The 27183-nt window shown below is 41.2% G+C and overlaps 1 protein-coding gene across 1 annotated transcript in view; it reads left to right on the forward strand.

Annotated features, from left to right (window-relative positions):
• The window catches only part of AKAP6 (A-kinase anchoring protein 6), a 518419-nt gene that overhangs the window by 165627 nt on the left and 325609 nt on the right, over positions 1 to 27183 (forward strand). Inside the window, exon 3 of the mRNA XM_016209490.2 lies at positions 17028 to 17385. Coding sequence (XP_016064976.2) covers positions 17062 to 17385 — 324 coding nt within the window. The 5' untranslated portion in view covers positions 17028 to 17061. The remainder of the gene's footprint in view (positions 1 to 17027; positions 17386 to 27183) is intronic.

Consider the following 27183-nt stretch of genomic DNA (forward strand, 5'->3'; position numbering starts at 1 on the left):
TGCCTTTGGTTGAAGAAAAAGAATGGTGGGATGGGCTGAGGGTAGGTGTAGACAGTGCACTTTTGTTTGTCTTAATCTTGTATTTGGAGGTTTTCATTGTAAACAAGGCAGTCAATCCTACACTTGCCATTCTATACAGTCTGTCTCCTGGATTTCTACTGGAAGGCTATCCAGGTCCTTACAAAAGGAGGTACTGTTTTTAATTTTCTTTCTTTTTAACAGCCTCTTGTCCTGATCATCCAAAGATGATATATGAGTAGTATTGAACAAATGAGGGATAGTCATAGGGACTAAAACAAAAATTTTCAGGGTAAGCCATTCTTAAATCCTTGTAATATACGTCGACGGGATGGGGGAACCTCACAGTTACTGAGCCACAAATTTCTCCATTGCTTTCTGCTCCAACTTATCCCCAAAATATAACTCAAAGTGAAGTTCCCCGGCAGCATGCTTTCCAGTGAATTCACCACAGCTTTTAGCACAATGTCTTGATGAGAAAAGAAGCTCTTTAAGCATTTCTTCACCGGCCCATGGATGAATCCAAGCTGCAATGGACACATTGTTGGGCTTCTGTGTTTCCATGGAGCACATCTTCTTTGTCTCAGTTTGGGGTTTGCCTTTATTGATTTTGTTACAGGAAGAAGGATGAGCCCAAAGTAGAGACTAAATTGACAGGTCTATGCAGAGCATCAAAGGGAAAACATAGGCACTGAGCACCCACAATGCCAGTGTCAGAAATTAGTCATAGATTTGGGCAGCCAGTGTCTAGAATGCTAGATGGAGGGTTCCAGTCTAAAACTAAGAAAATGCTGAAAGGGGCTCTGGCAGAGTAGCTCAGTTCGTTAGAGCATCGTCCCAATACACCAAGGTTGTGGGTTTGATCTCCAGTCAGGGCACACACAAGAAGCAACCAATGTATGCAAGTGGGACAGCAAATCAATCTCTCTCTCTGAAATAAATAAATAAATTAAATAAGTTTGAAAGGGTCATAAGCTTGTTAAAAGCAGAATAAGAGTTACAGAGTTGAATTAAAAGTTAAAATGGGAAAGTAGGCATGACTTGCAGTTTTTTCTCCTTCGAATATGGGTAGATTGAGGTTGGGTGAGCCTGGGTGCTCAGGAGCAGGGACTGCCAAAGTCAAAGGGCCAGGAGGCAGGGGAAGAAAGGTTTTTTGCTTTTGGCTCTATGAGGTCTGGCATCCACACTGTTTTTGTATGCAAAGAATACTTGAAGTTTTCTAGAGCAGTGTTCCCCAAAGTGTCCCAAGGAACACTGGTACTGTTAATGCAGAAAAATATTTGGAAAACATTGGCTTAAATAAAATTAAAAGTTTCTTTCTGAAGACTCCTAGGAGCTAATGTGTGATGTGTGTAAGTACTTCATAGGGCCAGTATTATGTGGACCACATTTGGGAAATGATGCTCTGGCTAGAATCTGTGTTCATGCAGAATCTCCATGTCTTCTGCTAGGAGCATTTTGTTCTGCTGGCTGTCAGAACTCACCTTGTAAAGTTTTTCAGCTGAATGAATCTCATTATTCTCTAGGCGTTATTTATTAAAATGACACAAAACAGAAAAATTTGAAGCTGTTTCCCTTTATAGCCAAGTTACAAGGAGACAGTGACCAAAGTGAAATTTCTGCGCAGTTCAGATCTCTGTTTAGTTTTGCCCTAGGGAGCAAATGATCTCAAATAATTTATCAGACTAATCCATTCACTGAGTTAAACTTATCTTTGTTCAAATAACTAAATTTGGATGCATGTTTAGTTTGAAGCAGAAGTAATTTATTAATTTTAGCTTTCCAACTCATTTTATTTATTTATTTTATTATTGTTCAAAATATTACAGATGTCCCCTTTTTTCGCCATTGACTCCTTCTACCCCGTACCCACTCCCCTCCCCAGGCCTTCATCACACCATTGTCCCTGTCCTTGGGTTGTGCATATATGCATATAAATTCTTTGGTTACTCTCTCCCCTCACCCACCCACCCCCACCTTCCCTCTGAGATTCGTCAGTCTGATCCATGCTTCCATGTCACTGAATGTATTTTATTCATCAGTTTATTAAGTTCTTTAGATTCCACCTGTAAGTGAGATCATGTGATGTTTGTCTTTCTCTGCCTGGCTTATTTTTAAACCCCTTCGCCCAGTTCCATTTTAAATAGAATTGATCTAAATACAACCTAAGAATGAGATTTTGGAAAATTTTCTCTTTAAATATTTCATGGACACAGAAATAACTGGTGATGCTGGAAAAAGAAGAGGCAAGAAAGAGAAGGGTTAACCCTTCTTTGTGGTGATGAATCTTTGAGAGTTATAGTGTTATATACGGATGAGGAAGGCCCTCTTTAGCCCTTGAGTGATGTCACCCTGCAGTGTTATTGTACATAATGCTCATGCGTTTCCCAAGGATATTAGTGTAATGATTTTTCTGTGAACCCACACTATGCGTACCCCAGTGCCTTAACTGAGCAGATACTCAATAGGTATTTAAGAATTGCCTTTGTTATTTGATTACTTTTTGAATAATAAAAATCAATGCTATTTAATTCAAGTGACTGCTTCATAATCTGTACCCAAGATGCTATTTTAAAATGTTTTGCGCTCATACAGATAAATATTTTAAATGTTCTGCTCTCATAAAGATAAATATTTTAAAACACAGTAGAACGACAGTGTTTTATCTGTGTTTGCCTCAACGCTGATATTCTGTTATAATATAAACCTTGTTATATTTAAATATATATGAATCTTGTCATATTAAAATAAGGTTAAATATATAAATTTAAATATTAAAGACTCTGTGAAATGATAGGCAGATACCTTTGTGTGTGCGTGTATGTGTGCGTGTGCGTGTGCGTGTGCGTGTGTGTGTGTAATGGACCAAGAAACTTGGTTTAAAAGTACAAAGACTTGACCCAGCAGGAGGTTTTCTTGTCTGTGTCCTTGGAAATCCTGAAAGGGCCTCATACTGGGCATTGGCCTCTTGCCAGCCACAGTCCATGAGCAGACCTGTTGGCACAGGGACCAGGCAGGAGAAACTCTCATCTGCATCCCCAGAGACCCTGAAAGGACCCTATGTGTGGCTCCAGCTTCTTCCAAGCCATGGTCTGTCAGTCTGCCAGCAGTTCTGAGGGCTCAGGGTCCCAGTAGGAGACCCTCCCATATGTGCCCTGGGAGATCCTGAAAGGGCCTGTACTCCAGGCCCCTCATAGCTTCAGTCTGAGAGCAGTTTTGCTGGCACAGAAACCAAGCAGCAGACACGCCTATCTGCACCCCTGGAGATCCTGAAAGGGCCCTACAGTTGGCTCCAGCCCCTCAAGTCACAGTCAGGGACCAATTCAGCCTGCTCAGGGACCTCGCAGGAGACATGCCTATCTATGCTCCAGAACCAGATGGCAGACCTCAGTCTTGGCTGTGGAACCTGAAATGACCATGGTCCAGCGCCAGTCCTACCCACCCAGGGACCAATCCAGTGATCAGGCAGCAGTTGTCCCAGGGGCCTGGTAGGAGCTACACCTGCTGCACACCTGGTAATGTGCCCACTGTCCTAGGACACAGCTGTAGACCCTGAAGTGGATACTTGTTCCAGCACCACTTTACTGAACAAGATGTTAGAGGCAGTTTTTTCCACCTAGTGGCATCACTTGAGACCCAGGTAACAAGACTGCCGACCACCGATTTCACTGCGTACCCAGCAGCAGCCTCATAGTCAGCTCCAGTACAGCACAGCTGTGATTCTGGAGGGAATCCCATCAACCCGAGGAATACACTGGAGGTTTTTACTTGCTGAAATGTCTGAAAGAGGTGTTGGCTCCTTCAAATGCACAGTCACCAATCAAACCTACATGAATCATTAAGAATCAGGCAAATGTGACAACACCAAAGGAAACTAATCAAGCTCCAGTAACCAGCCTCGAGGACATCGAGATCTACAGTTTGCCTGACAAAAAATTCAAAATAATCTTCTCAAAGAAAGTGAGTGAAATGCAAGAAAACACAAACAACTAAACAAAATCAGGAAAACTAGGCGTGAACAAAATGAGTTTAATAAAGGAATAGAAATCATAAGAAAGAACCAAACAGAAGTATGCCTTGAAGATAAAACTGTCCTTCAGAAGTGAAGGCAAGATAAAGACATTTTCAGACAAACAGAAGCTAAGGGAGTTCATTACCACCAGCCCTGCCTTACAAGAAATGCCAAGGAGAGGCCTTCAAGTTGAAATGAAAGACCACTAACAACATGAAAACATAAAAGGGAAAGGTAAATATACAGTTGAATTTAGAATCCTAATAGTGTGATGGTGGTGTGTAAATCAGTTAGATTTTCAGTATAAAAGTTGAAAAGTATATTAAAAATAACTATAGCTACAGTAATTTGATAATGGATGCACAATATAAAAAAAGATAAAGTGTGACATCAATAGCATAAAATGTGGGGGGAAGAGAAAAGTGTAGAGTTTTTTAAATGAGGTTGAAGGTAAGTTGTTATCAGCTTAAAATAGACCTCTAAACCTTGTAAACATCTACAAGGTGTTTTAATAAGCCTCATGGTAACCACAACAATAAAACTTTTAGTAGTTACCACAAAAAATAAATAAATAAAAAGAAAGGAATTAAAGCATACCGCTAAAAATATAAATGTAAAGGAAGACAATAAGAGAGGAAAAAGCAACAAAGGAACTAAAATAACAGTAAAAAAACAACAACAAAATAGCAGTAGTAAGTCCTTACATACCAATAATTACCTTAAACATAAATAAACTTCTCCAATCAAAAGATGCAAAGTAGCTGAGTGTAATAAAAACACAAGATCTAACCATATGCTGCATGCAAGAGGCTCACTTTTGCTTTAAGGACAAATATAGGTGGAAGGGGAAGGGATGGAAAAAGATATTCCATGCGAATGGTAACTGAAGGAGAGCAGGAGTAATATAGCCCTCTTCCATATAAGAGTCGTCTTTTAAATTTTCATGTTATTTCACACATTTTGGTGGAAGCAGAGAAAAAAACCATATTCTCTCCTCTGTTTGTGTTTTATATTATGTAAAAAATGAAATAAAACACAACTCTCTTTATAAACTCCAGCTTAATTAAAGGTCATTCAGAACGCACTTACTTTAAAAACGGAGTCAGCTGTTTGTTAATGAAATATTCCAGATTGCTCGTTTTCAGGCATAGGAAGTAACATTTCTTGTTGAGGAAACTCATTCAAAGGACCCGAGTATCCAAATCAATGTTCGAATCATAAAGAACTATTAGCAATGATGGATGGGGCAAAGGGCACAATGAATAGAAGCTGTGAAAGCAGAATCTGTCTGAGATTCATTGTATTTGGCTGCAAATGACTAAGGCAGACCAAAATAGCTGTGTCATGTGATGTGTGATGTGATTGTGAAGCATTAATTGAAAAATTATAAATGGATGATTTCTAGAGCCTGTTGGAGAAGGACCATTGTTTCCGAGTGTCACATCAATTGTAACTATTGCTAACAAAGCAAGATATAAAAAATTAAGAAGTTTTCAAGTGCCTGACTAGCTTCTGAATGACAGCCACTCTTGGATAATGCTTGTGTGCTTGGATGATGACCACAGCAAGGCTCGGTTAGTGGTAAGTGATAAGATCAAATGGCTGGCAGGGTTTTGCTTTCAACTCAGGCTTCAGCGCTCTTATGGCAGAGGGGAGGGAGTATGAATTGGCCTGTTACAGTGATCAGCATCTTTTGTCCTTTATACTTCTGTGATTTAGAGGAGCCCCTATTTTTTTTTTTTTTTTTTACAACAGTACAAATGGCCTTTATTGGTTGCAAAGGGAAGTGGAAAAGCGGGGGATACGACAGGTCTGACTCCTGGGGTGACTTCACGGACTCTGGACACCCTCTAAACCTAATTTTTTTTTAAATCTGTTTTTCCATCTTTGCTGAAAGGAAGGTCTGGCAAAGCATTCTGTAATATTCAAATCTAATTTTCTAGGGTTGATGAAGGATGTCTTACGTTTTATTTTAGAGGCTTTTATGTAGCTAGCTCTTACTCAGCAATTTCTATTATTGCCATTTATTTCATTAAGCTAGAGAATAAATAATTTATTAAGAAAAAGACAAAAATTCAATGAAGATGAAGATGAAGTTATGCTAAATTGATATATGCCTCATGCTTTTATTGTCTACCAGCATACACAGAACAAAAGTATTTATGGGCGTGTACTGTCTGTCTGCTTTTCACTAGAAAATATGTATTTTATTTTTCTTTGAAGGTTCATAATTTACAACTTTTATGTGTTCTAGAAATGACTTTTTAAAACCAATTCATGTCAGAACAAGTTATACTTTATCAGACACTTACCTTAAATTTATTTATTTTTAATTTTTTAAAATTTATTTTTTGTTAATCCTTACCTGAGGATATTTTTTCCATTGATTTTTTAGAGAGAGTAGAAGGGAGGGAGGGGGGGAGACACACACACACACACACATTGATTGGTTGCCTCCCGCATGCGCCCCGACCGAGGCCAGGGATGGAGCCTGCAACTGAGGTACATGCCCTTGGCCAGAATTGAACCTGGGACCCTTCAGTCCTCGGACTGACTCTCTAACCACTGAGCAAAACTGGCTAGGGATATAAATATTTCTTTTTAAAAATAACATTCTGTTCTTGTTTCAGGGATATAATATCTTATCTCTGATATTTCTTTTTCATCAAAATTATCTTTTCCTTGCATAATATGCTTTCTTCAAGGTACTTCTATCATCAACTGTGCCCAGTGTTCTTAAATCCAGAGAACCTTTGATTGGTCCTTTCTGGAGAATAAACCTCTAGTCTTCTACTAAAATTGGGAGTGGGAACAACCACCTAGTAGCAATATAGAATAAGGAAAGACCTAGAGTTCTGCTTTTGAAACACTTTTAAGTCAAAATTAATGTTCTCAATGCATCTTTCTCCTTTTGGCCCAGGAGGCCAAATTCGAGGTTAAGGGTACAGTCCTGTAAGACTGCCAAGTCTGCTCAAAACTTCTGACACTAGCTCTAAGTTCAGGGGTACCCAGGGCTATCCTCAATTTTGCTCAGCTGGTAACAAATTTGGGGGTCCTCACGGTCTCCTTCAGATCTGATAATTTGATAGAACAACTCACAGAACTCAGGAAAGTGCTATACTTATGATTATAGTAATATTGTCACAAAAGGATGCAAGTTAGAACCAGCCAAAGGAAGAAACACATAGGGCAGAATCTGGGACTGAGAAGGTTCCAAACACAAAGCTTCCATGTCCTCAGAATGTGTTACCCTCTTGTCATTGATGTGTGACAATACTCATGAAGTATTGCCAACTTGGGGAGTTAGCTTGAGCTTCACTGTCCATAGTTTTTATTGGGGCTTTATTACTTAGGCATGACTGATTGAATGATTGCCTGCATGCTTGCCCAAAGTTCCAGCCCTCTAATCACGTGGTTGATCTTTCTGTCTGGTTAGCCTCGGCCATGAGTCACCTTGTTAACATAAACTGTCAAGTGTGGTCTGAGAGGCCCACTGTGAATAGAAAAAATACTCTTATCAGGAAATTCCGAGGGTTTGGAGGTTACCTCTCTAGAGTTGGAACAAAGGCCAGACTTCTCTTTGGTAAAGTTAATTCTTCACTGCACACTTTCCCTCTCTCCTTCCAGAGGTACCTGGCTCTGATACTGTTGTAATTAGCTCATTATTAATAATAAGAAAGGAGCTAAAGGGAGGCCAGACATTATAAGCATGGCCATCTGGGCAGCTTCACCTTGAAGCTGCAATTTTACACTCCCAAGGGAGTGTAAATACTACCGACCTATTCCCCACAGATTACTGGGGGAAGGGGTCCAACAAATGGGAGATAGACATGTGAGCAATAAAGTCGGGATGACATAGGGAAGATGCCTGTCAGTCAAACCTGGGAACAGAGATTGTTGGCCAGACGGAGTAGGGCCAACGCAAGCTCACAAAAGTTTGGGAATACATAATCCCCTAGACAAAGGACCTCTCTCTCTTGGCTCTTGGCTCTCTGATTCCTTTGGCTTTGCTCCTGCCCATGTTCCCTCCATAGCCATGTGGCCCTGTGGACCTTACATGCAATGGACTGATTGACTGAAACAGGGAACGGAGACTAAGCTAGCCTTATGTTGGATTGGATTGTGCCCTAACGTGGAGCGAAAACTCTGGGCAACGGCTTTAATTCTAGCCCTGTTGAAGTCACAGCTATACTACTTCTGTGGTGGGACAGAAGAAAATGGGACCCTGGAAACTCAGGGATTTAATTTGACAAAAATAAAGCTTTCTACAATATCGCATCTTCCTGTGCAAGCCTCAGAAAATTCTTTTTCTCAGGACATTGCAAGAAGCCCACTTCCACCAGCAACTGGTGGGAATGAGAAGCTCTCCCCGACCCAATAACAGTTCCACCAATTTCAAAATACTTAAAGAATTCTGAAGTAAAATAGGTTGGTTCTTTGCTTTCTGCACTGCTGGCTTAGGGTTTAGCTTTCTTCAATTGGCTAGGGCACTTATTACTTATTCACCTAATTTCCAGCTTCCAAAAATATTATTGTTTCTTCTCCCATTCTTGACTGTTTATACTGAAGTTCAGTCCGAAAAATCCTCTGCGGTAGTGTTAGTGGGGTTTCGGGAAGGAGCAAAATTAGAGACACATATTTAGTTGGCTCTCTCTACCCAGAAATCACCCAGCACTCTCTCAATATATTTGTCAATAGCAACTTTTTGTAAAATACCCATTTACACATGGTAAGTAAACACTGAATTAGCAAACATTTCTATATTGCTGCATTAATACAGATAAGTAGCTAATTTAGGCTTCAGAATCTTTAAAGGGCTCATTTCCTTTCCACTTTACTTATTGAGGTTATAAAAGATAAATACCCTCTTATCACGTATTTACTGGGGATGAAAATATGGGGGTAGAGGAGGACCTTTTAACTTTGGAGTTATCTATTTTTACAATGTTTCCATTCATCTATATTACTTTTTAATTATTTAAAAAAATTTTAGAACAAGAAAGAAAAGTAAAAACATTACATAAAAGATCCTTAAACTGTTTCCGCTTCATATATATTATGCTAGGGTTAATGGAGACCTAAAAATGGAGATTTCATTTTATATTAATGGAGTATTAGGTCAGAGCACAGAACTCCTTTAATCACTCAGGTGTAAAAGTCAGACTCTTAGGCACCCTCTCTCTCAATCTTCCCCACTCTTCCCTCTCTCCTCTCTTTGTCTCTTTTTTTCTGGGCTAGAAAGAAGTTTTTTAGGTTACATTTTATATTACTGAAGTTTGTCTGGAAAAGAAGATGTTGCTCCTCTAATATTACTGATTTCTCATTTCATTTTCTTGGTGAATAAGAGTACATGCATTGATTTTTCTGTCCCATTCTAGGACATAGCTATAATTCTATTTCTCTTCTTTTACAATCTTTTTAGATTCCCTGCTCCCTGTGAGATTCATTCTAAACTCCATTGCATGACAGTCACAGTCCTTTTATGACATGGCTGCAACTTACCTGTGGCTTTGTCTATTTCTGGTCCCCATCAAGTTCCCAGTTCCTCTCAACGTTGAATTATTTGCCGATTCTCCCAGCTTCTTGGTGTTATTTTTGTCCATATAGTTCCCCAGCTCCATTCTTTCCCCACCGCTCTTCTCCCTCTGCCCATCTAAATTATACCCATTATTATAAGCCCATCTCAAATGTTACCCTCTCCAGTAAAGTTTCCCCCTTATCTTTCCTCCCTCCAGGATTAATGCCACTCCACTGGGGGGCCTCACAGGGCTTTTTTCTTTCCCACATCCTGCCCGTGCAATAATTAGTGGGTGATTGTGTTTGAGGAGCAGAGTGGAGCAAGGGAGGCTGTCTCTATTAAGTTATAATTTCCTTGAGGGTAAATATAATGAATCATATATATACATAACACCTTACATATAGTTGGTTCTCAGTAATGTCAGTTGATTTGAAATGAATCTTGTTTCATTTTCTTTGTGTTAATAGCATTGACAAAAACAACAACTGTATAAATTACGTATTAGAGTTTTACAGATCCAGTTCTCAAGACATTTTAAAAAAATATATTTTTATTGATTTCTGAGAGAGAGGAAGGGAGACAGAGAGAGACATAGAAACACCAATGATGAGAGTCACCGAATGGCTGCCTTCTGCACGCCCCCTGCTGGGGATCGAGCCCGCAACCCGGGCATGTGCCCTGACCTGGAGTCAGACCGCGATCTCCTGGGTCATAGGTGGAGGTTCAGCCGCTGAGCCATGCCGGCCGGGCTCAAGGCATTTTTTTGAACAACAGAAAGGTAGCTGCCTAATGCTTAAAGGTGATTATTAGCAAGGTAGGGTGGGGGTGAGAAATAGGAACACTCATTAGTGTTCACTAAGTCCAGGTCCACGTACCCATGACCTATGGGCACCGTTCGCAGCTGGCTGGCTGATGCAGCCACATGAGTTTTTGAGTGACAGGGACTGACTACTGTGATGGGGGAAAGAAAACACAGAAGGTTTGACGACTAGCTGAGTCAATCTGGGGGTCCCTGCCACAGGAGAAGATCTGAATAACTGGGGGGCAGATTGGGGGTACAGGGCTAAGAGCAGGGTTTAAGCAAGGAAGATGATTGATACAGTGTGTTGTGGCTGACAGAAGGCTCTATGCTCTGGGCTAGAAAATCAGTGGTGGCTGAGGGGGGACCCGGAGAGTGTGCCTGGTCCCTGTGTGATTAGCAGGATGTCATCAGCCATCTGCCCGGGGGCACAGCGTACACAAAAGACATGAAAGGGGAGAAAAAAAAGAGAGATAAAGAGAAAGAGGTAACTTCAGTGATAACACCAGAAAGATCTTTTAAATTGTGGAAATCTGTCTGGACCTCGCCGTTCATTATTTTCAGGCTTCCTCCTCTGCCCCTCCCCCCTTAAGCCTAAGGTCCTTCTCACTGATACCCACTTGCAGGCTGTTCTTTTACGGGAGGATTAGAAAGTGAGGCTCATCTGGGGTCCCCTCAGTGATCCCACTAACCCGTGTTACTGCAGGTGAGCTCCGGAGGGCGTGGGGCTGGGAGAAGAGGGCTGAGGAGGAAGCGCAGTGATTATGGAGACTCCTTCAGGAGCATCTTATAAAAGCTGCTCCCATTTTCCCCCTAAGTAAAAATTTAACGTAATACTTGGCAGGACCTCTCTGGCTCTCTTCTTCAAGAGCTTAAAGCCACTTAAAATTTCCCAACTCTAGAACTTACAGGAGGCCAGGAAGGTAGGTAGACAGCAAGACTTGAAACTAGGTGATGGACTAGGGCCTCATTTATCTAGGTAGACCACGACGTTTAACTAAGTAACTTATTAAATACGTTGTGTTTTTGTGTTACCTTCCCAGAACCTGATTCTGGAATCCTGGAATCAGATATAGGATGCACATCTTGAGTTCATTTATTTTTCCTTAATGCAATGGTAACATGAGAGCTAACCTCAGACAAAAATAAAAACATTCCAGTGTAACATTTTTTTCTTTCAAAATTCAGTGTCTATGAATAGCTTCTGTGAAGAGTGACCCTGAGAATATGAAAGAAAAAATGAAGAGGGAGACACACGGACACTTAGTGATCCCTAACGATTTCTCTACTGAGGTTTTACAACACGTGCTTTGTAGAAAGTAGGCTTGTTCATTCGGCTAGAATTATGCTTCAGTTTCTCACTTGCTTTTGAAGAAGTGAGCAGAGCACAGAAAGACCGAGAGTAAGTATTTAGGCTTGGGGTTGATTTACATAATGACAAGACTGTCTCTCAAACTCTATACACGGTGATGCTCTTGCTTGGAAAAAACAGATCCTCCCTAAGAAAAGAGAGAGAGAGCTTGAACCTCGGGTTGGCTTTGTCAGCTGGATATGTTAATGTAGTACCATTAATTTATTTACAGATTTATTTATCCTGCTTTAGGATTGCTCTGTTTTCGGGGTACAGTCTTAATTCTTCGGAACTGTGACTGGGTATGCTCTGTCCACCATTCTTTTCCATAGTGATCCTTGTTTTGGCAACTGTCTCCTTTTCCTCAGCTCACTTATCACCGCTTGTTTGCAAAAACCTGCCTATAACCGCGCAGGCCTGGGGCTTATACATTAGCTTCCAAATAGGGACAGCACAGCAGCCCTCTCTTTGTAAGCGACTCAAGCCGCTGAGGGTGTTTGAAGCTGGTGGCCTGCAGACCTGCACTGTCCTGCAGCCGGAGCAGCCCTAACGCTGGCCTTCAGCTTGTTTGGCCACAAGAAGAGAACCCGAGGGGGGAGAGAAGGAGGAGCCAGCTGTTTAATCCTGAAGGACTTTTAGGGAGAAAAGCATTTACAGTGAGTACAGTCGGCAGATTCCCAGCTTTTCTACTCTTTTATTTCAGAGAGAAAATTGTAAGAGAAGGGGGAGAGAGGTGGGCAGCTCTGATGGCTGTGTAGCTGCATTTGTTGCCTGCTGGTTCGGTAGAGCAGTCTCCTGATTTAAATGTGTCTTATTAAAATTGAATGCATTCTGCTAATGTCAGGTTTCAGCTCAGAACCTGGGGACTGTCAAGGAGATAGCAGAACCAGTCCTTGTTAGGAAGCAATCTATGGTATGTTTCTTCTGTTTCTATAAGGTGATAACTAGAGTGTGATTGGACAACTTTTTCCATAGATTAAAAAAAAAAAAGCTTTAAAATCTTTACTGCTTTCAGCTTTTGCACTTTAAATGTTGAATCTTCTTTGGATTTGTGGAAAGGAAAGAATTTGATCTATGTTATTTTTAACAGCAGCTGGGATAAAGGTGGCATTATCTCTAATGCTGGAAAGGTGGCTGCAGATAAGCATTTGATGGGGGAGGAGGGGAAACAGGGGTCGTTGGGTTCTGGTTGGTCAGTCCCCTCCCGCAGCTCTGGAGCCAGTGGGAACTGGGTGGGCACCTGCATGCGCTCGAGCCAGCGTTTCATTCGCATCTTCAGGAGCTGTTGTCCACTGGCTTTCTCTTCTCCTTTTTACGTTTCTCTGTAACTAGAAAGGAATCTTATTATAAGATGCCTGGTAAAGGAAGTATACAAAACCTACAGTATTTAGAAGAATGTATAGACTTCTGCTGAATTTCGTATTAGTTGTTTGCATTCAAATGGAATAATTTGATGGGAAAGCAGGCTGCAATAGTCATGATAAAGGCAAAAAAAATACACAAAAATATTGCTGTAAGTCTTCACAGTGTGAAGCAGTTTTCCTTTAATTTATAAACTTAAGCTATCTTTTAAATCATATGTGACTTCGTGAAATCAGAAATGAATTTTTTTGTTTGAGGGTGGTCACTTAAATGTGACCTACTAGAATTGACAATTGAATGTTTATAGTAAATTATCTTCCATGAAAATTGGTAATTAATCAAATTTATGCCTCTTCTCAGGTTTGCAATGCTATTTGACACATACAGTATTTCTTTCCCAGTGGCAAAGTTATATGTTAGGAAAGTAAATAGAAGCAAAAATAAAACTTGAGTAAAGTGCTTTGCTTTATTTTTCTGGGTTAAGGAAATTCTCTTGTTTACAGTCTGATCAGTTAAATATAGAAACATTACATCCAGGTTGAAATTTTATAACGCAGGAAAACTTTGTTTTGACAGCTTGATTGTAAGGTTTCTTTGCCCTTTATGTGATGCACAGCAACTATAGTTTTGTTTAATGTTTTTATTTTATTCTGTTACATATATAAAACCACATCTGTCTGTGTTGTCAGTCTTAAATTGCAAACTCCTGGAGGGGATAATCTTCCATATTTGTTTCTCTAGAAACAATTAGCAACACATAATGTGTAAATAATGATTTACAAAATGCATTTGCATGGTAATAATTTCTTCCTTTCTATTAAATAGGACAAATCTATTGATGCTGTTTATGAGCTTTGGTAAAATGGAAGGCCATCACTTAGCAGCTACACAGCTCTCAGTACAGGCAGGATACTTCCAATAGTTTTGATATCTCTGGATAAACAGGTCATCACAGATTTTTAGGGACAAATGGGATCTGTCATGTAGGCCAATTTTGTCAGATAAGGTAACTGAGACCCAGAAATGTGGAGTATCTTGCCCCAAATTGCACAAAACTGTGCTGTGCTTGCTCGGTGCACAGCCTGATGGTATTTATAGAAATGTATGTTGGGACATAAATTGCATTGAGCCAGTTCTTTGGTATGTTCTTTAGTTTACAGCATGATATATATTCAGAGAAGACACAGCCCTTGATTTAGGAGTTTCAGAGCAAACACAGTGACCAGGAGTCATTTTTTAGTTGTACAGGGCTCTTGGGCAGGGGTCTGGAGGCGAATGGCTGTGGGTGTAGCTTAAAGAGTTCATTGTACACCGCCCTGGCATTTAGTTTTCTAGTTCGGATGAGTCTGGTTTCTTACAAGAGGGAACCACTGTGACGCCAGCGTCCTTGTCATTTACCACCAGTTCTATGACCTTGCACTATAAACCTTCATCAACCTTTGTTCATCAGGTTCCTTTCTGGGATTGTGATCCTAAACAGATCCCCCAGAGGGCAGGGATTGATTAAAAATTTAAAAGTGCTTTGGGAAGTCAGAATCAGAGCCTGTCTGAGATTAAGGTATGTTCTTTTAAGAAGCAGCATGGTGCCCTGGCCGGTTTGGCTCAGAGGTTAGAGCGTCTGCCCGTGGGCTGCAGGGTCTCTGGTTCAATCCCAGCCACGGGCACGTACCTCCATTCCAGGCTCCAGCCCTGGCCCTGGCCTCATGCGGGGGCAACCAATCAATGTTTCTCTCTTTCTCCCACTCTCTCTGAAAAAGCAATGGAAAAAATGTCCTCGGGTGAGGATTAAAAAAAAAAAAGAGTATATGAGATTATCTTTTTAAAAAAAAGAAGTAGTATGGTAACTAAGTCTTCCTGGAGTTGTATCGCTCCCAGTGAAATTTTGATTTCTTCTAATTGGTTTTTTAAAATAGCCAGGTATAATAGTATTATTTTAAAAACTGTATGCAAGAGTAATTAAAAATGTAGGGTATAGATTTCTTCCTGTTGTAGTCAAGCAGAGGAAATGGTTGAATTGAAGCCTAAAGCCATTCTGGTACCAAAGTGATACACCTACATTATAACATAATATTTTGCTTTTAGCAAATAACTTTGCTTTCAAAAATTTATCTGTAAACCTCCTTATCATTTAATTTAAAAATAAGATGCTCAATAAATCGGAGAGGGGCAGCACGCTGCAGAATTAGAAGGTTTCAGAAATAAAATGTCATAGGAGTAACTTATTTTATTTTTAAATCTTTTTATTGGTTTTAGAGAGAGAGGAAGGGGGAGAGAGAGAGACAAACATCAGTGTGAGAGAGAAACATCAATTGGCTGCTTCCTCCACGCCCCCTATTGGGGATTGAGCCCTCAGCCTAGGCATGTGCCCTGACCTGGTGCATGGGGTGATGCTCCGCCAACTGAGCCGCACCAGCCAGGGCAGTAGTAACTTATTGTTAAGGCTTTTGTTAATTCAACAAGTCTTTTAATTCCCTGTGCCCATTCCTGTATGGAAAGTTACATGTTCCTAGTAAAACTGGGATCTTTCTTGATTCCCGCCCCCATTTTTGTAGGTAAAATATTTTTTTGTTGATACTAAGTGAATATTAAGAATCTAAAGATATATAGGCTACTTTCTGACAATCACATGTAATTTTATATTTTGATCAAACAGACTTCAAGGGAATGGAGCTCTAAATAAACTTGAATGTGTAGAACCAGAAAAAGCCTTATAAAAGGAAGAGACCCATTGCCCTGAGTAAAAGAAGCTCCTACTGAAGCTAAAAGTAATGTCTGTTTAAAATGTTTAACATACAAGATCCAAAAAGTTGTTCATTTATAATAGACTGGTTCCAGAAGAAAGATAAATTACATAGCTAGATAATTAGTAAGTTAATCAACTTTATTTAAAAAGCAACCTTACCTTATTGTGACTTACACATATGTTATTTTTCATGTATTTGATTAACATTTTTTTGATTAACATTTTAATGTCATGTGTTTAAGAGCCCTTTTCTTACTCTTGAAATTCCAGAGCCTCTAAATATTTCAACATGACCAAATACTAATGTCATTTAGGTTGAGAGTTAATTAATTATATGATCCACGTTTTATACTTTTCAGGAAAGTATTGGGATTATTATATAATATCTGTTTATCTAACACACCATAGAAAGGAGCAACCTTTCCTGAATTCAGCGCACTGTTTCCACCAACTCAAACATGTTCCCTCTCTTGTTACCCCATGTATTGAATATACTGGTTACAACAGTCAAAACAATGGTTGGATGCTTGTAGTAGAAAAGTCCCAAATGCTAGTGGCTTAAATAAGATAGCAGTTTGTTTCTCTCTCAATAAAGGAAGTCCAGGGCAGCAGTCCAGGACGGATACAGTAGCTCCTGGTTATCATGTGGGACCCATGTTCCTATCACTCTACTCTCACACCCTCTACCTGACCTACTCAGAGGCATCTCCTGGTCCGAGATGGCAACTGGAACTCTAGCCATGAAGTCCACGTTACAGGCTGGAGGAAGGAGAAAAGCAGAAGGGCAAAAAGGGGCCCCTCCTAATTGAGCCAGGTCCTTGTAAGCAGCTTTCCTAGACTTTCTACACAGGAGTTCCACTTAGATCTCATTGTTCAGAACTTAGCCACTCGCCACACCTAGCTACGATGGAGATAGGGAGTGTAGTTTTAAATTCTTGGCAGGAATAGGTACAGCTGAAAACCAGGATTTTGTTACTAAGGAATGAGAAGAGAATGGACGTTGGGGTAGGCAATTCCACATGGTTTTGTGTTCCTGTTATATGTGGGGTCTTAGGGCTCCTATGTAGAAACTTAAAACACCTCTATCTGTGTTTGCTATGAGCTATGGTTTCTTAATTTAGAAATGTGGCTTAATTTAGAAATCCTGTTTCTTCTGCGAAGTATCATTTCTTTATTTGGCAATCTTGTCTGACTCTTGCTTTCTTCTTTCCTCTTGCCTTTCAGCTGTTTTGGAAAGAAGTAAGGTTCAGACTTCTCCATGTTAACCATGAGTGTGACACTTTCCCCCCTGAGGTCACAGGACCTGGATCCCATGGCTACTGATGCTTCACCCATGGCCATCAACTTGACACCCACCGTGGAGCAGGGTGAGGGAGAAGAGGCGGTGAAGGATGTGGATGCTGACCAGCAATATGAAAAGCCACCCCCTTTGCATACAGGGGCCGACTGGAAGATTGTCCTTCATTTACCTGAAATTGAGACCTGGCTCCGGATGACCTCAGAGAGGGTCCGGGACCTGACCTACTCCGTCCAGCAGGACTCAGACAGCAAGCATGTGGATGTGCATCTAGTTCAACTAAAGGTAAGGGAGGTTTCTGGGCTCTGGCACATTCCAGACAGGAGGCTGGAAAGGCTGTGGCACCTAGAGCCAAGTTCTGTCATTCTCAATGAGGAAATGTCCAGGAAGAAAAATAGAATAACTGATTTGAAAACATTATCTTTGTAGATAAACATGGACAGAATTCTTTCCTGATTTGACTTTATGCTCTGAGTATCTAGAATAAAGCTGACCTTTGGGGATAATGCTGAAAAGTGGGAAAAAGAGAAGTGTTATAAAAGGTTTAATAAATAGGTAAAACATCAAACCGAGCAGGGATTGTGATATGTGTCTGAGATGATTATCTTCTGTTGAAATTGATGCTGCCGTTGTGGCAAACAGTGGGCTCTGGCACGAGGGGGAAGGACAGGGTTCTCTTTTTGGGACGAGTCATTTCATCTAAGTACAAGGCATCATGCAGGACAAAGGTGCCTTTGTAACAACTAATCTAAAATTCAGACATTGAAAAATGTCTGTGGCTTCTAGAGCCCTTAACAAGACTGATGTTGATAATAATGAAATAGAGGTGCTGTTAAAGAGTGCTGTAATAGAGATTTTGGCCGAGGGACCCCAAAATACAGTGGATCTTGTCCTGCCATAGCCGTTCCTCTCTTCCAGGTCCCTGAGCGAAATGCGTGTTCTGGTCAATGACCAGCAAAGCCAGGCAGATTTATAACCAATCAGGGCATTGGACCCAACCTCCAATGTAGATTTCTAGTCAGGGACTTGAGATCCTAAGGAGAATTCCTTTACCTAAGCCAGTTCACCCTAAATGATGTTGAAACCGAAGGCCAAACAGATTCTTGACTATTAATACTTACATGGCTTGTGCAGCCATCAGGATGAGAGGAAAAATGCGGAGTTAAGAGAAGGCACGTGCCCCAAAGCCTAACCAAAGCCAGCTCAGCTTTCTAGGGCTGGTTCAGGGGATTCTGGATCCAGCTGCCACATGAGAGAGTGTCCAAGAGAGGAAAGGAGGGAGTTGGGAAGAGAGAGAGAGAAAACAAAAGAGCCAGGATGCCAAGGTGACTGGGCTCTCACGAAAGGGTAGCAGAAATGGCTAGAAGCAGCGTCAGTGGAATGCAGGCCTGGCTGGTTGCCACTGCGGCAGCGGGCAGTGCCTCCGCCCCTGGAGCACAGCTCCTTTAATCCAGGAGCAGCTCTCAGCAACTCAGGCTGGAGCGAGAGGGCGGTCAGGGGCCCCACCTCACCCCCGCCTGTTTCCTCTAGTGCTCCCCTCCCATGCGGCTCCCGCAAGTAAATACAGGGCTGGGTTTGTAGGAAAACTGGACTGTCCTCCAAAATCTTTCAGATTTACACAGAAAAGGTGGCAAATGATATAGGAGAATGGGAGAAAATGGAAACCTCTTTAGAAGACGCCACCGAAAATGCCACTAAGGGCCCCTAAAAACAATGTGTTATTTTATTTAATTGCTTAACTAATGCTGAAGTGAAAATTAAAACTTTAATTTCAAGTAGGAGTGTAAAGTTTTTATAAAATCAGCCAAGGTCCTGTTTAGTGTTTGAGAAATCACCTTTAGGGTGACTTGCTTAGCTTTTCACATTGGAATTGCCTATCACCCTCTCGCCTCAGCCAGAAAGCATCTTACACCTGTCCCTCTCCAGCTGTCTGTCCAGCTCTGTCCCACAGAGTGGTCTGTCTCCTCTGCCTTAGGAAGGTAGGAGGTCAAGACAATAATCACATAGTGTAGCTAATTAATGACCTAAAGGGATTAATTGCAATAGTCTTATGTTAATTTAATTCTAGGGTTTCTATTAATACTGTTTTGATGTTTATTTCATCAAACAGTTTTACAACCAACATTCTCGTATAATGTTCTCAAATATTCTGTAATAATAGAGCACAAAGTCATCAACTCTGGCCAGTGAGTTGTGGCCACCTCTCAACTAGGGTTTAGTTTTGGCTCCCTAATCTGCTTAAAGGTTCCCCTTTACTTGTGTAATATTTCTTTATTTGGCCAAACAAGCACTTTCATGCATTTGCTTAAAAAAATGCATTTTAAATACATGTCAGTTATTCAGATCTCCACATTGATCCACAAGAAAAAAGGGGGGATTGGGCTCAGTGTTTTATATATGGAAACACAGCAAAACAATCAGGTAGAAGCAGCTCTCAGTTGAGGTAAATGGCAAAGCAGAGGAGCAGGCCCAGCCTGGCTCCCACTGCCTTGGTGAGTTACTTAATTTATCAATTTACAATAAAAGACAACTGCCACAGGGACAGGAATGTCATGGCTTTAAGGGACCATTTAGGTGCAAGCAATTTCTAAATGTGTCTATTCACTCCATTTTCTCCCATGAGCCCCGCTGCCTAGCTGACACTTCTGCTTGTGCTTCCAGTGAGCATCTCACACCTGATATGCCCATCAGAAAGCTCTTGATCTCCCCTCCCCCATGTCCCCCCCCCCAGTCTTCCCAATTTCAGTAAAAGACACCATTCTTTGCCAAGCCAAAGCATGATTCTGCAGCCTACATACATGTCTATTAACAACCTCAGGGGATCCTTCTTGAAAATGCGCCCTAAAGCCATTCCAGCTCCTCAGCACTACTGATGCTGCCCCCTCTCAAACCCCATCGCTGCTGCCTGGGCTCCCTTTAGAGCCCCTCTGCCACCCTGCAGTTCATTCTCCACACAGTAGCCAATGGGATCCTTTAAAAATATAAATCAGGTCCTGTTACTCCCCTGCTTCCTGTTAGCTTTCAATAAAACCCAAATCTCTTTCTGTGGCTCTGCCTCTGCCAGCTTCTCTGCCCCTGCTTCCTGTTACTTTCCCTTTATTCATAAAAGCTTCAGGCACATTGGAAATTCCAAAGAAATGCCGGGCTTGTTCTTGCCTCCTAGCTTTTCCTGTTCCCTTTGCCTGGGAACTCTCTTCGCCTGTCTTTGCCTGGCAGATCCTGGATCCTCGTCAAGCAGTCAGCCGGAGGTGCAGCCAAGTTCTAGCATGTAGAGGCACAAGCCTGGGAGGGGGTTGGGGTGAGGCGGGGCCTCTGCAGGTTTGGGGCAGAGAGAGCACCAAAGAGAGGAGCTACCGTTCCCTAACTGGTCTACGTGCCTCACATGCCCTTTCACATTGCTTGCTGGTCGATGCATAACTTAAAAAAAAGTTAGTTGAAAAATGCTATTAAAAAACAAAAGTCAACTGAGTAAACTTACAGATCTCTTTGACTTTATTCAATGATTCGTGAATCAGGCAGCACCCCATCTAGCAGAAAGAAAGGAGCTCCAAGGAAGGAAGGCTTTTATAGGCAGAAAGGGAGGAGGGAGGGGAAAGAGTGGATTGTTTCAGGCAAGGGCATCTCATCTTCCGGGGTAAGAGGGGCCTAAGCAGGTGGATGACCTCCCTAGTGCTGACCAGGAAATTCCAGACTGACTGACAAGATTACATTCCTGAGAGAGGCTACAATTGCAGTTAAGTTAGGTATTAAGTCTTAGTTTGGTGACATGGGACTTAGCACAAGTTACTCCACTTGGGCCTGTTGTCTCTTTTTTTAACAATGCTTTTGGAAAGTGCTCGGAGTAGGGTCAGCCTCTGGTTTTATATTAAATGTCACTTTCTCAGTGTAGCTATTTCTGATCTCTATTCTTAAAACACATATCCCCCTTTCCAGCAATTATCTAGCCTATTTTTCAGCTTATTTTGTACAGTGATTCTTATTATTAGCTGCAGTTGTCTTGTTTATTTGCTTGCTTGTTTGTATTAGCCCCAAGGACCTCAAATGTTTAATTATCCACTGTATTCCTTTGCATAGGACATGGGCCTTGCTCCGTGGGGGCTCAGTTCACTTCTGTGGTTGGATAGATGAGCCCAAGTTTGTATGGTCAGTGCCTTCTCTCCCCATACACAGGCTTGTACCAGATGTCACATAAAGAAGGCTGCTTGGTGAGGACTGAATTAGGACAAAGGCATTGGGCGAATCAAGGCCAAGTGCTTTGGGAGCGTTGCTGCCCCATCAGGGTGGTTCAGAAGTCTTGGAGATCTTGCCTGGGGAGTCTGCCTCGGAGAATCTATTCTCTCTGTATGTGGCTGTGCCTGGCCCTCCTCCCCGCCTTTCTGTTTGACTCCTTTTTAGTAAGGGTTTTAGTCAGTAAGTGTATTCTTAGGTCTTCTAGACCTGGAGCCACCCTTTGTCTTTAAAGGTAACTTTATCTTCTTGGTCATTGTGTTGATCTTAAAATTTATTTATCAGAGACTACGCTTATCAGCCTTATTTCCAAGTTCTTAGGGGAAGTTTTATTGTGACCCCCAGGATGAACTACAAACCACTAATATAATATTCCCATGTTAAGGGAGGTGAGGAGTGATTGTTCTAGAGAGTGAATAAAAACATCTAACCTTAAGATTAAAATATGGAAACAATGCAATATATTCTACTGGGTCGTTTTTCCTCATTTTTTTAAAACTGAAAATGCAGTTCACATATTTTGCTTTCGCTTCCAGATATTCTTTAGTAAGAAGCACGAGAAGCCAGCTGAACCATTTTTAGAAACCACCTCCCCTCCTCCCAGTGCTCCTTTGGATTCAGAGACTGTGCTGTGCAGGAAAATCAGACCAAGAGCCTTAAAAGATTTTGACTTTGACTGAGACTTCTGGTCTGGGTGAATGTATTTGGGTGCTAAATAGGCAAATTAGGCACCTCTGCTTACTGATTGACAGTCTTCCTAGAGAAAATATTATTTGTATCCTAGAAACATGATAGCAGGAAAGAGGTGAGGCTTAAGCTAGTTAGCATTAGCTAAGTGACATCGCTGAATGACAAAGAGAAGTGATTTAGCTGGAATCAACTCCCCAAATAATCCACTTTAGATAAATTCTACTCCCTACTACCTCCAGATGAAATTTGTGTCTGTTCTTTGACTTTGGTCTGATTTTCAAAATTAGAATCCAGTGACTCACATGGGGTCTGGAGGGTTTGCTAGAACAAAGGCTTGAATTCTATCCACGGCTGGGGTTGGCACATCGCATGTGCCCGATGGTGGAAGTCTTGGGATGATGGAGCTCTTGGGAGAGGGTCTGGCCTCACTATGGAGCAATGAGTCTGCCCCAGCACAGGAAGAAAGGGAGGGAGTGGTGGTTTGTGGTAAAGTGTGTTCCTGGGCCTGGAACCCATCCCGAGCAGCCGCGCCCTGGGCAGCCTGGGTACCCAGTGAGGGGAGTGGTGAGACCTGGAGGGCCTGTCTCAGCTGACTCTCCACCTGGGCTTCTCCCCAACCCTTGCTCAGCAGGTGTAGGGGAAAGTATAGTCTCCCACTGTTGCTAACTGAGTTCCGCCTGAGGTGGCAGAGATGCTACCAAAGCCTCAGCTAGAGAGTCCCAGGTCTGCTGCCTGTGACAGTGAGCAAGTCAGGGTTGATTTTGGACAAATCTAAAATGCCCTAGGATTCTCAGAAATTCTCGATAAAAGAAACTGTAACTAAACTTCTAACATCAGTAGTTTGGGGAGTGGAGGATTCTGATCTTAATGTTAATATAACCACATGTTAAAGCCCGAAACATTCAATTCATACCATCTCTGGGTTTCCGATTTCTAATGCATCTAAAGTTAAGTAAGCATCAGTATTTTTTTTGGTATTTTTTAAAAAATATATCTTTATTGATTTCAGAGAGAGGAAAGGAGAGGGAGAGAGAGAGGTAGAACCATCAATGATGAGAGAGTCATTGATCGGCTGCCTCCTGCATGCCCCTGACTGGGGATCAAGTCGGAAACCCGGGCATGTGCCCTGATCGGGAATCGAACCCCGATCGCCTGGATCCTAGGTCAACGCTCAACCACTGAGCCACACACGGCTGGGCAGTAAGCATCAGTTTAAGCTTGAAGACAAAATATCTTTGTTTTTTGTGAAGTGTAAATATTTTTCTTTTTACCCTTTAGACTGTTGTTTTTCAAGAAGTCCATTTCAGTCCATTTAATGAGTTGTGAAATCAATTTAGTGAATTAAAGAGCTAAAACAATAAAATAGAATTACATGAAGTAAGGATAAATACTATTTTGTGAAATTTGGTTTTAGTTATATACATTTATATGTGTGTGTGTGTGTGTGTGTGTGTGTGTGTGTGTTTGTCTTTCTCTGAGTCAAGGCCAGAACAGTTTGATAGTTGCTGCTTTAGACCACTCTCAACCTTTGGTATGTACTTTAATTTTGGAAAGTACTTTAATTATGTAAGTAAATGCAGCCTGGTACAAACTTTTGCAACACCATTGCTTTTTGTACTTATATGGGATCAGAACTGACATGAAATACCCATTAAATGGCAACCTCAAAAGCATATTCTAAGCCTCAGGAACCTGGAAAATGAAGTTGATTTCTCTGTTGATGGGTATGAAGATGTTAAAATTTTTTATTTTCCCTAAAGCCCAGATTTGTGGCTGGAATCTCTTCTTTGGTTGATGTGTCTTCCTTAGGAGGTATCTTCTCAGAAAAGCTGGATACTTGTTGTAAAGTGTCCTGGGAGTGTGGTTTCAGTATAACACTTATCAGTGGAAAAGTTTCTCCTATTAGAATCCAGATCATTTAAGAATATTTGATATTATTGACCAATAAAATGAATGAAATAAAAAGAATATTTAGTGCTTGAAAAGCTAATTTTAGATGCTTAGGAGATCCAAATATGTGGGAAAATTTATCTCAATTATTGATTAATTATCTTCCACCCCCTATACACACATCCTATGCTGAAAAATAGGCTAAGTGCTAAATAAATACTTTTTGATTATTAAATGATTAATGTACAGAGCGAGGCAAAAGTAGGCTTACAGTTGTGAGTACACAAAGCAGTTTATTTTTGTATTATTATTTATTAAGTATTGCAGTTTTTTCCATACAAACAACTGTAAACCTACTTTTGCCCCACCCTGTATTTTCATCATGAGAGATGAGCTCAAAGTCTCAGATCTAGCACATGTTTTATACTGCATATGAAGAGTCTTGCTTAAGACATGGAAAGGGCAACATGGAAAAATTATCTTTGGTAGTTTCTGACCATTATTATGGAAGATTTTTGGGTATGTATGAATCTTAGCCACATACACTAATGTATGTAGAGCTTGGGATGGGAGCATTAATTGTTAAGGTGGTCTAACAAGTCCACCAGAAGACCCAGCTGTGTAATTTTTATTTAGCAATAGTAGCATGGAAAATGAAGAGTGTCATAGACTTCACAGTGTGAAAGAAACCATAAAAACAGGGTGCGGAGAAAAGTAATAAATATAAATGTAATTGAAAATGAGTCCAATGAGAAAAGTCTTAAGAAACTGGCATTATTTTGATTAGAGAAATGTTATTGGGATTTGTTACTTTAGAAATGGGTTAAAAATAACGTCAGCGTGAGCTGTCACTGAACAACAATAGCCATCAGTTTTTATGTTTTGAGGGGGTTAGATGTTTGTAGGGGCAACCCACCAGAAACAGTATATGAGTTAACTTTTCCAGTTGCCTAGAGAATTTTCAGTTCAATAGATTTATTGAATTCCTGATATGTACCAAGAATTTTTACTTACAGTATTTTATTTAGTCTTCTCCATAAGGAAATTGAATCTCAGAAAGGTTGGCAGGTGATCAGCTTGGAAGTCAAACCATGCTTTTTGAGCCTCAAGTTCAATACTTTTTCTACTTTAGTGCAATGACCTCACACCCTCTAATGGTGTGAAAAATTTTAGTGACTATAAAGTATAAGATAATAGTTCTGGTTTTCTTGTTCTATATGGTTAAGATGAATGGATGTGAGGGTGGGAGGGCTCTTTATTATTTTATTTTATTTTATTATTTTATTTTAATTTTATTTTAAGAAGACTCAACTATGTGTAGTTTAATTCATCACAAGTAAGAATGTGAGGGTTTTGAAGAGGGGACATAAATGAAATCTGGGGTCCTTTTGAGCAAGGGTATTGATAGCTGCCCTGAACTGGGGGGAAAACTTGTTTTCTTCTTTCTCATCATTATTTGCTGCTACTTTATCAACTCTCCCCCCTTCAAAATTTTATAACTCAAAAGAGGGAAAATTTGATATAATTAAAGTAAAGTGGTACTAAGGTGTGAATTACTAGTATCCCTACATGGAAGTGGATAGAGCAAGAGAAATGTTAACAAATCAATTGATTTCCAGGTATGATATGTATATAGAGACAGTTGTACTCATCTTTGGCTACACAGTAGAATCTCCCGGGAAGCTTTAAAGAAGCCTTTTCCCAGGCCATGTTCCAGACTAGCTACATCAGAAACCGGGCTTGGACCTGGGCATCAGTACTTTTAAAAAGACTCCTCAGGGGATTCCAGTGCAGTTAAAGCTGACAACCCCTGGAAGCAGATGTTTTTGAGCTGGAAGGAGATGTTTCTGAGCTGGAAGGAGATGTTTCTGAGCAGAGGGCTTTTGGATACATCTTGCTCGTTCCATGCATTCTCTCTTATATACAAAAAGACAGCCAGGGATTTCTTTTTTCTCTTTTTTTGCTTTGTTATTCCTCACTCAAGGATATTTGTTCAATTGGTTGCCTCCTGTCCACTCTCCAGTCCTGCCCTTGACCGCAAGTTGAACCCGTGACCCTTCGATGCTAGGGCCAATGCTCTAGCCACTGAGCCAAACCAGCCAGGGAAGGGATTCCTTTATTTAGGAATCAAGACTTCTCTAGGACTCTTTGAACTTCTTCAGTGTCTTAAGTGACCTCAGAAAGTCAATAAAAACAATGGGAGGGAGGGAAATAGATCCATGCCAGTTCTAGAACATACATTTTAATGTACCATCTCATGTTATTCTCTTAAATTATTTTACATACAAAAGAAAAACCAAATCCAGATAGAGTAAACGCTTCTCTCTTACTTAATTCTCACAACAACTTTTTGAACTAGAAATTATTTTACGGAGAGGTCCAGACACAGGGCTGCCTACCGAGTTGTGCAGGTTATATGTGATTGGCACCTCCTGAGGCTGTGCCCGGCACCGCCTGCACAGCTTTCCCTGGCCGCCTTGTCCGGGCAGGGAGATAGCCGAGCAGAGCGCGCTTGAATATGAAAGACAAATGGGCCTCTTTCCCAGGAGCCAAGGAATGATGAATGACATACATCACTGAGCTTAGTGGAGACATTCTGAACAACCATAAATACTTTGAATGCCTCAGAGGAGTCTGGGCTTGATCCAGTAGTCATAAGGACATCTGCAAACAAAGAAATACACGGTAAAAACCTGTGTCTTGGGATGAGTTTTCAGGTCTGTGCATGTGATCTGGGAAAGGGGGAGAGTGAAACTGTAATGAGGATGGATGTTCAGTAAATGGAGCAGAATGTCTGGGCTTGGGGGCGTGGGAGGGGGAAGGAAGAAAAGGGCCGGCAGACCAGGGAACTGATGCAACCCCAGAGGCAGCAGGGAAGTCAGAGGCAACCGGCTCTCCGTGGCTTAATTTGCCCTCATCAGGCTCAAACTGAACTGATATGTCTACTGTCACTTGGTGTTAGGGCTGAGGGCTGTATTTCTTTGTATAAATGTGAAGGGAACAAAAAAGAGCAGGATAGAAATTGCTCCTGTGTTCACTTTAGCCGTGTGGCTTTTCAGAGTAAGCTGCTTCTATTGTTCTGTGATACCTTAATGCCCCAATTTTCCTCATTATTTGAATGAGGCAAATGTGCCAAATACATCATTAAATGGAAAAGGAACGTGTGAGATGAAAATGGAAAGCGATCTGCTCCTTTCCCGAGGAAGAGGGAACGGGGGCAGGGTCCGCTGGAGAATGGTTCACAGGGACGGACACTGGCCTTAGGCAGATTATGAA

Source organism: Miniopterus natalensis, chromosome 1 (genome assembly GCF_054644295.1).
Source record: "Miniopterus natalensis isolate mMinNat1 chromosome 1, mMinNat1.hap1, whole genome shotgun sequence".
In the NCBI taxonomy this organism is placed as follows: Eukaryota; Metazoa; Chordata; class Mammalia; order Chiroptera; family Miniopteridae; genus Miniopterus; species Miniopterus natalensis.